General features: G+C 37.6%; 2 protein-coding genes across 6 annotated transcripts in view; one reads left to right on the top strand and one right to left on the bottom strand.

Moving 5' to 3' along the window:
• Positions 1 to 243: 243 nt before the first annotated feature.
• On the bottom strand, positions 244 to 2,232 carry LOC129750551 (uncharacterized). Of its 3 annotated transcripts, XR_008738408.1 has the most exons (4): positions 1,244 to 1,847; positions 1,112 to 1,181; positions 837 to 896; positions 244 to 691 (listed from the first exon to the last, which is right to left on the bottom strand). XR_008738408.1 is itself a non-coding variant. In XM_055745521.1 (3 exons), the coding sequence occupies exons 1-3, from the start codon at positions 2,169 to 2,171 to the stop codon at positions 563 to 565; spliced, it is 384 nt and encodes a 127-aa protein (XP_055601496.1). In that variant the 5' UTR covers positions 2,172 to 2,232; the 3' UTR covers positions 244 to 562. The 3 variants fall into 3 exon arrangements, 1 of the variants encoding a protein (XP_055601496.1); XR_008738407.1 differs by having other exon boundaries at positions 1,112 to 1,847; XM_055745521.1 differs by lacking the exons at positions 837 to 896; positions 1,112 to 1,181; positions 1,244 to 1,847 and adding exons at positions 1,854 to 2,014; positions 2,078 to 2,232.
• LOC129750547 (snake venom 5'-nucleotidase) overlaps positions 593 to 11,862 on the top strand; it is an 87,158-nt gene continuing 75,888 nt past the window's right edge. For 2 of the 3 annotated variants that reach the window (XM_055745514.1, XM_055745509.1), the window contains exon 1: positions 594 to 1,154. The gene's annotated coding sequence lies outside the window, so the exon portion shown is untranslated. Of the gene's footprint in view, positions 1,155 to 11,862 lie in introns of all 3 variants that reach the window. The other variant, XM_055745511.1, reaches the window with a different exon arrangement.

The following is an 11,862-nucleotide window of genomic DNA, read 5'->3' as shown; positions in this document are numbered from 1 at the left end:
TAATTTAATTTTTAGAAATGTTGTTGGGTTCTATAATTGGTCACTTTTTTCATGCCTTCCAATTGTTTGTTGATGTTTAACAATGAATTGACATAATCTAAAAAAATATAAAAATAACTATAGAACCAGGCAGCGTAAGCATGGCAGTTTTGGTTCAAATATTTCAATCTCTGGTTATAATCGGATGAATGATTGGAATTTGTTGATAACTCGACGTTTCTAGTCAGTTTCTAGTTGCTCTGTAATTTCTTAATAATGTTGTGTAGTTGACATTATAGACTTACATATTTTTTAAATACGTAGTTTAAATGCTAATCCAATTAATTTAAACAAAACAAAAATTAACTTACCATTCATGTCCATGTATCAAAAATAATCGAACCACCCTAATCAGTCGCAGATTTTCCGCACCCACCGCTTTGCTCTGGAATGAACGTGGAAAATAGCGCTCATTTTTCCTCCACGCACGCTTTGAATGCTTTTTTCCATGCTGAGTTCCATGAAGATGAATCCCTTCGGTTGCTTTTTCCCAAAGGATACATCAATGTCAATGGTTTTCCTCCTAACCAACTGGACTGACTCTGGCTGCGAAACCAGTCTGGCTTTGGCCGTCGGTCGTCGAGGTTTTCGGTTCCGAAATTTTCTGTTTCCTCATCCGTGATACGCGTGCTCCGTTCGGTGCCTCATCATACTGGAAAAAGTAAAGAAAAAGTTAGTTTTTTTCATCTGGGTGTTGTGAATGACTTTTCGCCCCCCATCAGCATTTTTTTCCTTGTTCATAGGAAAAAGGAAGCCCTCATAATCCGATTCGAGTGCATTTTCGATTACTTGCTCACATTCTTTATAAGGTCGGAGGATTGTTTTGCCCCATCACCTCACCAGGGTTTCGGACCAGACTGGAAAAAGAATGTTTTGTTACTTAATACAATGTCAGGAGATGGTGAAAGCAAATTCAAATAATAATAGATAAAGTGCAATCTAGTGTTTCCGAGCTGCTAGGGCTTTTCCCGGAAATAACTCTCGACGGAGTTGGAGTTGCTGTTGTGCATATTAATAGGATTTGCGTTCGAGTTATCAGCCCATGGTGGAGGAGTTGTGAGGATTCGTTTACCTGTGTGGAAATAACAAAAATAGCGAAAACAGCTGTGTTGCAGGTATTTTAATAACCATTCTTTCCAAATCTGTGAATGCAACAAAGATTACGCTGACGTACATCGTTCAACATTGAAGCCCGGGAGTATACTTTTAATAGATTGTAAATTCCAGTACAGATTATTATTAGAAGAAAAAAGTGCAGAGAAATGTTTTCTTAAGTTTTGAATCTGCCTTGAAATTAGAGAAGTTTTCAGAACTGGTACATAAGGTTGTTACTAACATATCCACATTTTTAGTTCAAGTAGTTGGTGTAAAACCAGTCTCTTCCTTGTCTTATTACGAACTCATTAAAAACAGATTAAATTAAAATACAAATTAATAAATTAAATTAACGGTAACATCAATCAATGACGGCGGTACACATTTCAAATGCCCTGCGAGGTATGTCTCAGATACATTGCCAGGTTCATGTCCTTCGGCTGTAAAGTAACGCGATCCCGATGAGTAGTGCATCGGTAGGAATCCTCGAACAGTTGGACGACATAAATTTCGGCGGCTTCCTGTAGACAGTACAGCGCATCCAGGGAAACTCGCATGTTATGGTTTCCATGCTTCAATAGAATTTCCCTTATGACACGACCGAACGGCAGTCTGGGGATCAGGCTATGGGTAGTAGTTTGCAGTTGTCTGATTTCTTCCAGGGCCCGCGAGGGGTTCGAGAACGATCTTCCCCGGCCAAGTGTGTTATCCGTACGTACCACCGCTCTACCGGAGGATCGGGAACGACGGCTCGTTCTCTGTTCCGGGCTTGATTCAGAGCTGGAGTAATCCGAAGATCTTTCGGGAACTGGTGCCCTATGACTGGGACCAGCGACTGGCTCACTAGTATTAATGGAAGGTCGATTCCGAGATTGGTCCGCTGGGAGTTAGAAAAAAAAAGTTTAACTTACAGTGATATTTTCACCAGTGGATAGCAGCTTACGCCTCGATGTTCTTGAACTGCTCGAAGAATCCTGAGGACCCGGTTGTGCGCCGGATCCTGTGCGGGATGGTTGTTTGTTGAATCTTCTGTTCATATTTCTTACATAAATTAATTAAAATTCAAATTATTTTCTCACTTCCTCAACAAAATGGTCGACTAGTCGGGTTGTTTACAATGCTACACTCTAAATATTTGTTAGTAAATATTAACCCAAACCAAACCCTAAAAATGAGTTTGAACAAGTTAGAACCCTATAGGAAATTATTAAACGAATAAGTAGGACAGCTCGCAGTAGGACATTTCGCAGCTGATTAGTCGAATCGATCTCCTATAACGGATTCAACTTGAAGCTCGTTTCGAAGATTTGTGGAGGCGTTTTGAACATAATACGCTTAATTGTGGACAAGAGATTCCAAAATCATGCTTTATGACTTAAAACTCATAAAAAAAGTTTGTCTTAATTGCCGGTACAGACTTCGATTCTGTCGGATTGGTCTAAAAATGATTCTCCTTGAACCCAACATAATGCAGCTAAACCATCAAAATATAATAGCGCTATAAATTTTATTAATTGATGTCGGATGCTTCCTACACTCGATAGGAACAAAATATATGTAACCAAAAATCATTTGAATTTAAAAATGTAACACAAAAAATGTGCGAACATGACATGAATCAAACCAAAATTAGTTTGAAAAAAAATGCCAAAAAATCACAAATATTTTAATTTTCAAAGGACAAGAATTGCAAAATAAAATTTTTGAATTTTATCATATTTGCATTATTTGATAATTTAACAGTTTTTGTATTTATTTTTAAGAATACTTATATAATTGGATATTTATACAACTAAATTGACTAAATGAGAAGTTTTCTCAATAAAATCAATTTTCTTTAATTTATAAAGTTTCTGCATTTTTTTTTAATTAGTAAATTTTGATTGCTGTAACTTTTTGTGTTTTTATCAATTTTTGACAATTTGTAAGAATTTTTTTTTAACAGTTTTGTCAATTGATTTAAATTGATTTTTTTAACATTTTTGTAAAACTTGTAATTGTTATTGTATTTTGTTATTTCATTATATAAGTAATTTTTGCATGTTTTTTTTTTATTTTTTACCCTTTTTTCATTTTTATCATTTTTGCGATTACTGCCAATTTATCATTCTCCTCACTGTTTGAATTTTGTCAAATTTTGCCATTTTTGTCATAATTATAATTTTTTTCAGTTTTGTAATTTTCTGCATTCTTGTTATTTTTGTCGTTTTTTCATTTGTGTCTAAATGGCATCTTTTTGTAGTTTTTGTGTTTTTTGTCTTTTTTTCATTTTTATCATTTCCACCTTTGTGTGGGTCAAGCTCAATATGAGAACCGCAGTGCATATTGTATGACGCCAGAGATGCCAATGTGCCTGATTTTTCAGGCATTGCCTGATTTTTCGAGGCTCTGCCTGACAACCTGATAAGCCATTGAATTTCCCTGATTTTTTAAAATATGCCTGAATTTTCCTGATTTTTGCGAATGTCATGAAAAATGGGTAGTAAGGAACAGGAGTAGGTACTATAGCTGAAGTGAAAAAGTAAAAAAGTGGCCGAATCAAAGCAATCGAAAGGTTCTCGTTAGTTCTTATTTAAAAAAAAGGGATTTTAATGGAATCTTTCGATTGCTTGATGCAGTAGAATTATTCAGCCAAGTAGGCTCACAACACATATTAGAGTAAAAATGTGTAGCGATGACCAAAAAAAAAAGAGGTCATCACTTTGACCGAAATTTCCGTTACTTTAACGTTGCCTGATTTTGCCTGAATTTTATTTCGCAAGCTCCCTGATTTTTGAAAAAAAAATGTTGGCAACCCTGTATGACGCATCTACGGGCACGGGCACTCGTCATGAGTTCGTCGCTAGCTATCGCTATCGTAATGAACCTCTCCTGTACCTATACACCGCGGACGTTCCTCAATCGTCACTTTGGCATTATGTGGTTTCCACATTTGGCGATCCTTCCAGGAGCCGATTTTTGGGCCAAAATTGAGTTGCAAATTTTTTTCTTTTAACTACTTTGTTAAGTTGAACCAAGATGATATTTGACAAAGGGCGAGCCGAAATGGCTGCGCCGAATTGCGAGCTGCTGGAAAAGCTGCGCATGCGAGCTAACTGTGCTGCGCCGAATTGCGAGCTGGAAAAGCTGCTCTTGCGAGCCGAAATGGCTGCGCCAAGCTGCGAGCTGGAAAAGCTGCGCCTGCGAGCAAACTGTGCTGCGCCTGCGAGCAAACTGTGCTGCGCCGAATTGCGAGCCGGATTCGCTGCGCCAAATTGCGAGCGGGAAGAGCTGCGCCGTATTGCGTGCTGGATGAGTTGCATCTGCGAGCCAAATAAGCTGCACCTGAATGCAAGCTATGTGCTGCACGGGCTGCACCGTATGCGAGCCAAAAAGGCTACGTTTGAATGAGAGTTGTGAATTAGCCAGAGCGAGCTATGTGCTGCGCAAAAAAAAAGCAAGCCAAATGGGCTGCGCCTAAATGAGAGCTATGTAATGCGTCTGAATGCGTGCTGTAAGCTGCATCTAGTTAATGTTAATGCGATGCTGTGCTGTAAGTGCTGTGAGCTAAATGCACCAAATGCAAATTAAGTGTGGTGCGAAATAAAGCATTGATAGCCATTTATTGCGACTTCTCTTGAATGTGAATTCAATTATGTTGCGTCTGTTTAATTTTAACAAAATATACAAGTTAAGTGTGTTGCGCGATGCGAGAGCTTTTGTTAAGTGTTCAGATATTTGTGGATTTGTCCTATGCAACCTTACTTAACTACATCACGTGCTAGTTAACCAGATTGGAAAACATACTATAGATTTGCTGTGACTGAAATTTCGCTTGGTTGATCAAGTATTAGTAGTTGCGTATGCAATCAAGAGGAAGTTGTTGCTCATCAACGCGAGTTTAACCAAAATGAAACAATAAAAAAAAACAACCAAGCCAGATAACATTGTGATTTAAAAACGTTGCCCAAATTACCCGGACAGAATAATCAAAAATCTGTTAAAAATCTATGAAAATTAATTGCAATGCCAGAACTCAAAGTCAAATGAAAGTGAATGTTTTGCTTTTCGGAGAGAACATTTAGATCCTGTTAAGACGACAAGATATGTCAACTTAAATTGTTAATTTTTTAGTTATTGTTCATAACTTAACCGAATCGATGAAATTTTAAAGCACTGGCAACTCTAAATGTCTTCCATTGTGTCGTTTAGTTGAGGTGTAATTATCGTAGTTTGAAAAATCAAGCAGTGATAGTCATTCAATTTGAATGATCAATGCAACATACACATCTCATAAATCGCATGTTTGAGCGGAAAACCCTATGCTTGGAAACCAGTGAGAATGCGTGTAAAATATCTATCTGATTTATTTTTTCTTCATTTTTTCGGAGAGAAGGGTGAATGTGTGGGTCAAGCTCAATATGAGAACCGCAGTGCATGCTATATGACGCATCTACGGGCACGGGCACTCGTCATGAGTTCGTCGCTAGCTATCGCTATCGTACACAGTAAACGAAAATTATCGAGTTCGGTAATTTTTTTTACCGAAATCCTAACATGTGTAAATCGTTAAACTGTTCGGTAATTTTTTCGGTAAAAAATAAACGAACATCGGTAAATCAATCCTTCATTTACCGATGTTCGTTTATTTTTTACCGAAAAAATTACCGAACAGTTTACCGATTTACACATGTTAGGATTTCGGTAAAAAAATTACCGAACTCGGTAATTTTCGTTTACTGTGTAATGGACCTCTCCTGTACCTATACACCGCGGACGTTCCTCAATCGTCACTTTGGCATTATGTGGTTTCCACAACCTTTTGTTGTCATTTTTTCCATTTTTGTCGATCTTGTCATGTTTCTGATTTTGGTCATTTGTTTTTTGCCAAGTTTGTTACTTTTGGTATTTTCGTCATTTTAGTCATTTTTATCACTGGTTGTTGTTATCGTCAATTTTGCCAATATTGCCACTTTTGTATTTTCTATCATTTGCAACATTTTTTTTGTGATTTTTTGAATTTTTCATATAACTGCGGTGTTTGTTAATTTAATAAATTTTATATTTTCGGTAAATTGGTAATGTTAGATATGTTATAAAACTAATAGTAAATCTAAGAAATTTTTTCAATTTAATCAATTATAGAGTCTCTGTGTTTATTTTTTGAATTTGTAAATTTCTGATTACTGTAACTTTTGTCAATTTTCGACATTTTTGTAAGACTTTGTTTTTTTGTGCTATTTTTTCAATTAATTATTACTTTTATTACATTTTTGGCAGTAGGTACTTGGTATTGTATTTTATTTCCATTATTTTTGTATTTTTTTTTTTTTGGCAATTTTTGATATTTATCATATTTGCCATTCCGATCATTTTGTCATTCTCCTCATTATCCTCAATGTTGTAACTTTGTAGTCACTTTTATTCTGTTTTTGTCATCTTTGTAATTTTTTTTCAGTTTTGTAATTTTCCTATTTTTCTCAACGTTGACAATGTTATTTTTGTCGTTTTTGTCATTTCTGTCTATTCGTCATCTTTTTTAGTTTTTGCGTTTTTGTCATTTTAATCATTTTTATTATTTGAACAATTTTTTTTTGTCAATTTTCCCATACTTGACTTGTCATATTTCTAATTTTATTACTTTTGGTATTTTCGTCATTTTTGCTAATTGTTTCCATTTTGTCATTCTGGTAAATTTTCACTTTCTGTATTTTCGTGATTTTCGTGATTTTTGTCATTGTTGTCGTGTTTGTCAATTTTGCCATTTTTGTTTTTTTTTTTTGTAATTTTTTTTATTTTTTTGCCATTTTTGACATTCTTAATTTTCTCACTCTTGTCATTTTGGTCATATTTATTTTTTGTTATTACATATATCCATTTTGCCAATTGTGTCACTTTTGCTATTTTGGATTTTTTTCAAATGTGTCAATTTTGCCATTTTCGCATATTTTCGTCTTTTATTTCGTTTTCATCATTGTTGTCATTTTTAAATTTTTTTAATTTTTTAATTTTTCCAATTTTGTCATTTTTTTTATCACTTGTACCTTTTTTTGTCATTTTTGACATTCTCCTCGTTTTTCTCACTGTTGCCATTTTTGTCATGTTTGTTAGTTTTGTTACTTTGTCTTATTGCCAATTTTGTTACTTTTGGTATTCTCGACATTTTAATAATTTTTATATTTTTTTACTTTTTAGTCATTATTGTCATTATTGCCTTTTTTTTTAAATTATTTGTCACTTTAGGTATTTTTGTTTTTTTTTTTTCATTTTTGTTTATTTTAACCTTTTTAGTTATTTTTGGTATTATCTATGACTTTGGCATTTTATTGTTTATTTTTTTCATCATTTTTGATATAGTTTTGCTTTTAAATTTTCTTTTTTTTTTGTTTCATTTTGTTATTTATATTATTTTTGTTTGTTTTAAATATTTTCGTTCTTTTTATCATTTTAAGGTTTTTAAAATTGTTTTTATTTCTATATCTGTTGTTTTTGTTATTTTATCATTTTTAAATGCTTGTCTACCCAGTTTTTAAGACAGTAAATTTTCGTTATTTTTGTGAAAGTTTTTTTTTTTAATTTTTGCAGTTGCAGTAATATTTGTCTTTTGACCAATGAACCAAAATGTCACATGTGGTCGCTTTTCGAAATTCGATATACGAGCATTTTTACGGCCACTGTAAAACTAACATTGAAATTCTAAATTGCAACGTTAACTTTACATGTGCATTTCATTAAAAGAAAAAAAAATTGGTATTGAATCCTCGTTATAAACTTTCTTATTCAACTGCATTTACGTGCAAGCTTCGAAAAGATTTTTTTCTAACATTGAAAAAAAAACTTTATTGGCTATAACTTTATCTTGGAAATTACTCAACCACACTGATAACCTAATTAGGTACCCAATCCGTAAATTTGCATTTCTCCCGTCCTTCCGGGAAATTATTAGCTCGGGTATACGAGATAAGCATTGGAGGATGAAAAAAAAGTTCGGAAAAAGGATTCAACAAGCAGACAATTTTTGTGATCGGGTTTGAGTCAACATAATAAAAGAGAAAATGAAAAAATAACAGAAAGTTTTCTGTCGACAACGAAAACAAAAGCCTGATGGGCTGATGAAGTTTCCTTTAACCAACTTGATGATGGAAGATGCGAAATGGCGAATAATCCACTTTCAGGACAAAGACCGGACAAAGACCGGACGAACATTTTTTACCCTTGGCTTACGCAGGAAGTATAAATTTGATTCGAAGTTTTACTTAAACTTTTAGATGATACTTGTTTGTTCACATCCGTAATGTTCCTAATAAACAACGAAGACAAAACAGTTCAGTGCAAGAACTTCAGAAAATTGTTTGCTTTTCATCAAGTTGAAGAAAGTATAAACACGTATACATTTGAAATGATTTCCCATTAGGAAGGTTTCTGAATGCATAATGATGATTGTGGAAAACATGTTTTCCCTTATGTTGTTATTCAGGGGGAGGGAGGGGGGGGGGGGGAGCGAAAAATGCATATCCTTTTCAGTCGGTTTGTTGAAGGTTCAGCAAATTTGAAATTACAGATGTCCGGGTATGTTTTGTAATTCTCGATCAGAATTCTTAATAGAATTGAGAACCAACATTTTATTAAATTAAATTCAGGATCACATTTCGATTGGAAAATCAAACTAAGAATAAAAACTTTAAAATCTTCAAAAATGTGTCATCCTAAGTTAAAAAAATTATAACAATAAAAAGTCAACCCACGCTTTTACTATATTTTACTATCCTGAAACGCTTTTAATGGATTCTGTTTCGAAGGTTTCGAAGTAAAGTTATCCGACTAAGCCGACAATAAGCTATTGACCGACAACCTAACTAGGTAGTGCCACCATATTCAATATTCAGCACGTGTTTATTGAACATGTTGCCTCCATCTTTTTTTTTTATCCCTATACAATGTGGTGTGGCGACACTTGTCAAAAGGCTTCATCTGCTGATGTGATTCACTAGGTACCTAGGTACCCGAAAAGTGCGGATATCGAAAAGCCATCGGCCATGTAGTTGGGCGCATGGAAGGGTTGGGCGGAAATAGGACAAAATTTAATAATTGGGAGTGATCTATTTTCGGATCCATGCAAGTGACGATGACGATATTACTAAGCCATAGAGTGGGGTATAGGGTTTAGGTGTGTTAGGAGTAATTCAATAATCGATTATTTACCAATATGTGATGTATTTATTATCGATGGTTATATGTTAAATGAAATCTATTCGAAATCATCTAAATTTTGGTTGAAGAAATCTTTTAAGACAGTTACCTTATTTTGAGTTCACCAGAAATGCTGTATAAGGGATCCATAGAATGGTTACAGGAAGAAGGAGCAAATTTTGTGTCGTTTTCAACAATTACCAACACATGTTATAAGCGGTATCCGCTCGAGAAGCTTTTGGGGCGATAACAACACCAACAATTTTGTGACTACATCATATCATAAACTTACCGGCAATCATGTGAAGTTTGTGTTCCGTAGATTGGATGCGGGTGATATTATTCGATCGGGCTTAATTTAATATTTGCTCAGTAATCGATAAAGCAATTTTGGATACTGTCATTTCTATATATGTTGTTACCGAACGAGTAACATTGATTTGATTTTTTTGAATAAAGTAACTGATGGGTTGGAGTTAGGGTAAGATATTATAAATAGCTAGCATAAATCCAACGGTGAGTTCGAATTCAAACACGTGGTGGTCAGCGAGAAGTAGGCGAAACCGAAAACGCACATGCGTTGAACTGAGGCGTTGCTTACGCTTGAACGCAACGACCACAACCACGCGTTCTGGAAGAACGCAAATCAGCGAGGGAGCATCAAGACGTTTCTTCGTGAGGCAAAGCGAGTCACCAAGTCTCTTGGTTCCCGGCAGTGATCGAAGGCAGACGTACCCAGCAAACGATCCGTGGTGCGACAACAACCTTAGTGTGTCTGTTTTGTGGTGTGTGCCTAACGAAGCTGAAACGACTCCGAAACCAGCACGTGTGTCCATCAGCAAGAAAAGCACGCAAACCGCTTGAGTAGTTCGGACCGATCATCGCCGCAGCCAGAGACCAGCTTGGACCGAATCCCTTCTCCATGGTGTGGGTGGTCATTTTGGTCAGCATCCTATCGAAGCCCGAGGTGCGCGCCAAGCCAGCGCGCCTAGCTAGCAGTGTCCACCAGACCATCGACAGCCAGCCTGGTGTGCGTAAAACAGCACTACGCGTGGCTTAGTCAGTCTGGTTGGCCAGTCCAAGTCGAGAGAGAGATCGTATCATCCAGCTGGTAGTGCGTGGTACCGCACTACCTCTCCCGTCCCATCAACACGTCTCGTCCGAGTGAGGCGACTGTGGAGTCGAAGACCGAGGTGCGCGCATAGCCTATAGCGCGTGGTTGGTCTACCCAAGCCGAGGAGAGAGACCGAACTAGCCGTGAGTGTGGTGCGTGGTACCGCGCCGTTCCTCCCGTTCCATCCAGGCGTCGCCCAGTGCGTGCGACCAAGACGACCCGACCGAGTGAGACGATTGTCCCGTTATCATCCCGACCCCATGTACTTTTCATCGAGAATTCGCCGAATACATCTGATTTGAAACCAAGGTATTTATCTTTTAGGAATCCACCCATCCGAAAACTCCCCCAGCCTAACAAACGCCCTGAGACCCAGGAACAAAAGAGGCCTTGAGCGCCCAAACCCATTAGTCCCCGTGGCTCTAGACCAGGGACTGGGTGTTGCTGGGCAGCCCCTTCTGGGCTGAACCCGTTCCTGGGGAAAAAGCAAAGTTTCACCTGGCGCCCAACGTGGGGCCCGACTCCACAGTCGCCTCACTCGGACGAGACGTGTTGATGGGACGGGAGAGGTAGTGCGGTACCACGCACTACCAGCTGGATGATACGATCTCTCTCTCGACTTGGACTGGCCAACCAGACTGACTAAGCCACGCGTAGTGCTGTTTTACGCACACCAGGCTGGCTGTCGATGGTCTGGTGGACACTGCTAGCTAGGCGCGCTGGCTTGGCGCGCACCTCGGGCTTCGATAGGATGCTGACCAAAATGACCACCCACACCATGGAGAAGGGATTCGGTCCAAGCTGGTCTCTGGCTGCGGCGATGATCGGTCCGAACTACTCAAGCGGTTTGCGTGCTTTTCTTGCTGATGGACACACGTGCTGGTTTCGGAGTCGTTTCAGCTTCGTTAGGCACACACCACAAAACAGACACACTAAGGTTGTTGTCGCACCACGGATCGTTTGCTGGGTACGTCTGCCTTCGATCACTGCCGGGAACCAAGAGACTTGGTGACTCGCTTTGCCTCACGAAGAAACGTCTTGATGCTCCCTCGCTGATTTGCGTTCTTCCAGAACGCGTGGTTGTGGTCGTTGCGTTCAAGCGTAAGCAACGCCTCAGTTCAACGCATGTGCGTTTTCGGTTTCGCCTACTTCTCGCTGACCACCACGTGTTTGAATTCGAACTCACCGTTGGATTTATGCTAGCTATTTATAATATCTTACCCTAACTCCAACCCATCAGTTACTTTATTCAAAAAAATCAAATCAATGTTACTCGTTCGGTAACAATGTAAGAAGTACCTTGTGGCTTGTTGATTTCGAAAATTCAGCCCAAGCAACTAGAAGCCTTTTCAAAAGATTTCTCAAAAGCTTAACCAGCACAAAATTTACATTATGCATTAGTATTAAAATTTGAGTCTCATAAATGATTTTTTTTTTTACAAAAG

The sequence above is a fragment of the Uranotaenia lowii genome, chromosome 3 (assembly GCF_029784155.1).
Source record: "Uranotaenia lowii strain MFRU-FL chromosome 3, ASM2978415v1, whole genome shotgun sequence".
Classification (NCBI taxonomy): domain Eukaryota; kingdom Metazoa; phylum Arthropoda; class Insecta; order Diptera; family Culicidae; genus Uranotaenia; species Uranotaenia lowii.
The sequence above is the reverse complement of the archived record's forward strand: the minus strand, read 5'-3'. Positions and strand labels throughout refer to the sequence as shown.

Excerpts from the sequence above, each read along its gene's own strand:
- LOC129750551 (XM_055745521.1), bottom strand. The coding sequence starts at position 2,171 with ATGAACAGAAGATTCAACAAACAACCATCCCGCACAGGATCCGGCGCA. Across the intron at positions 2,015-2,077 it reads CAGTTCAAGAACATCGAGGC|CGGACCAATCTCGGAATCGA; the intron begins GTAAGCTGCTAT and ends TCTAACTCCCAG. Across the intron at positions 692-1,853 it reads GATCCTCCGGTAGAGCGGTG|TATGATGAGGCACCGAACGG; the intron begins GTACGTACGGAT and ends TACTTTTTCCAG.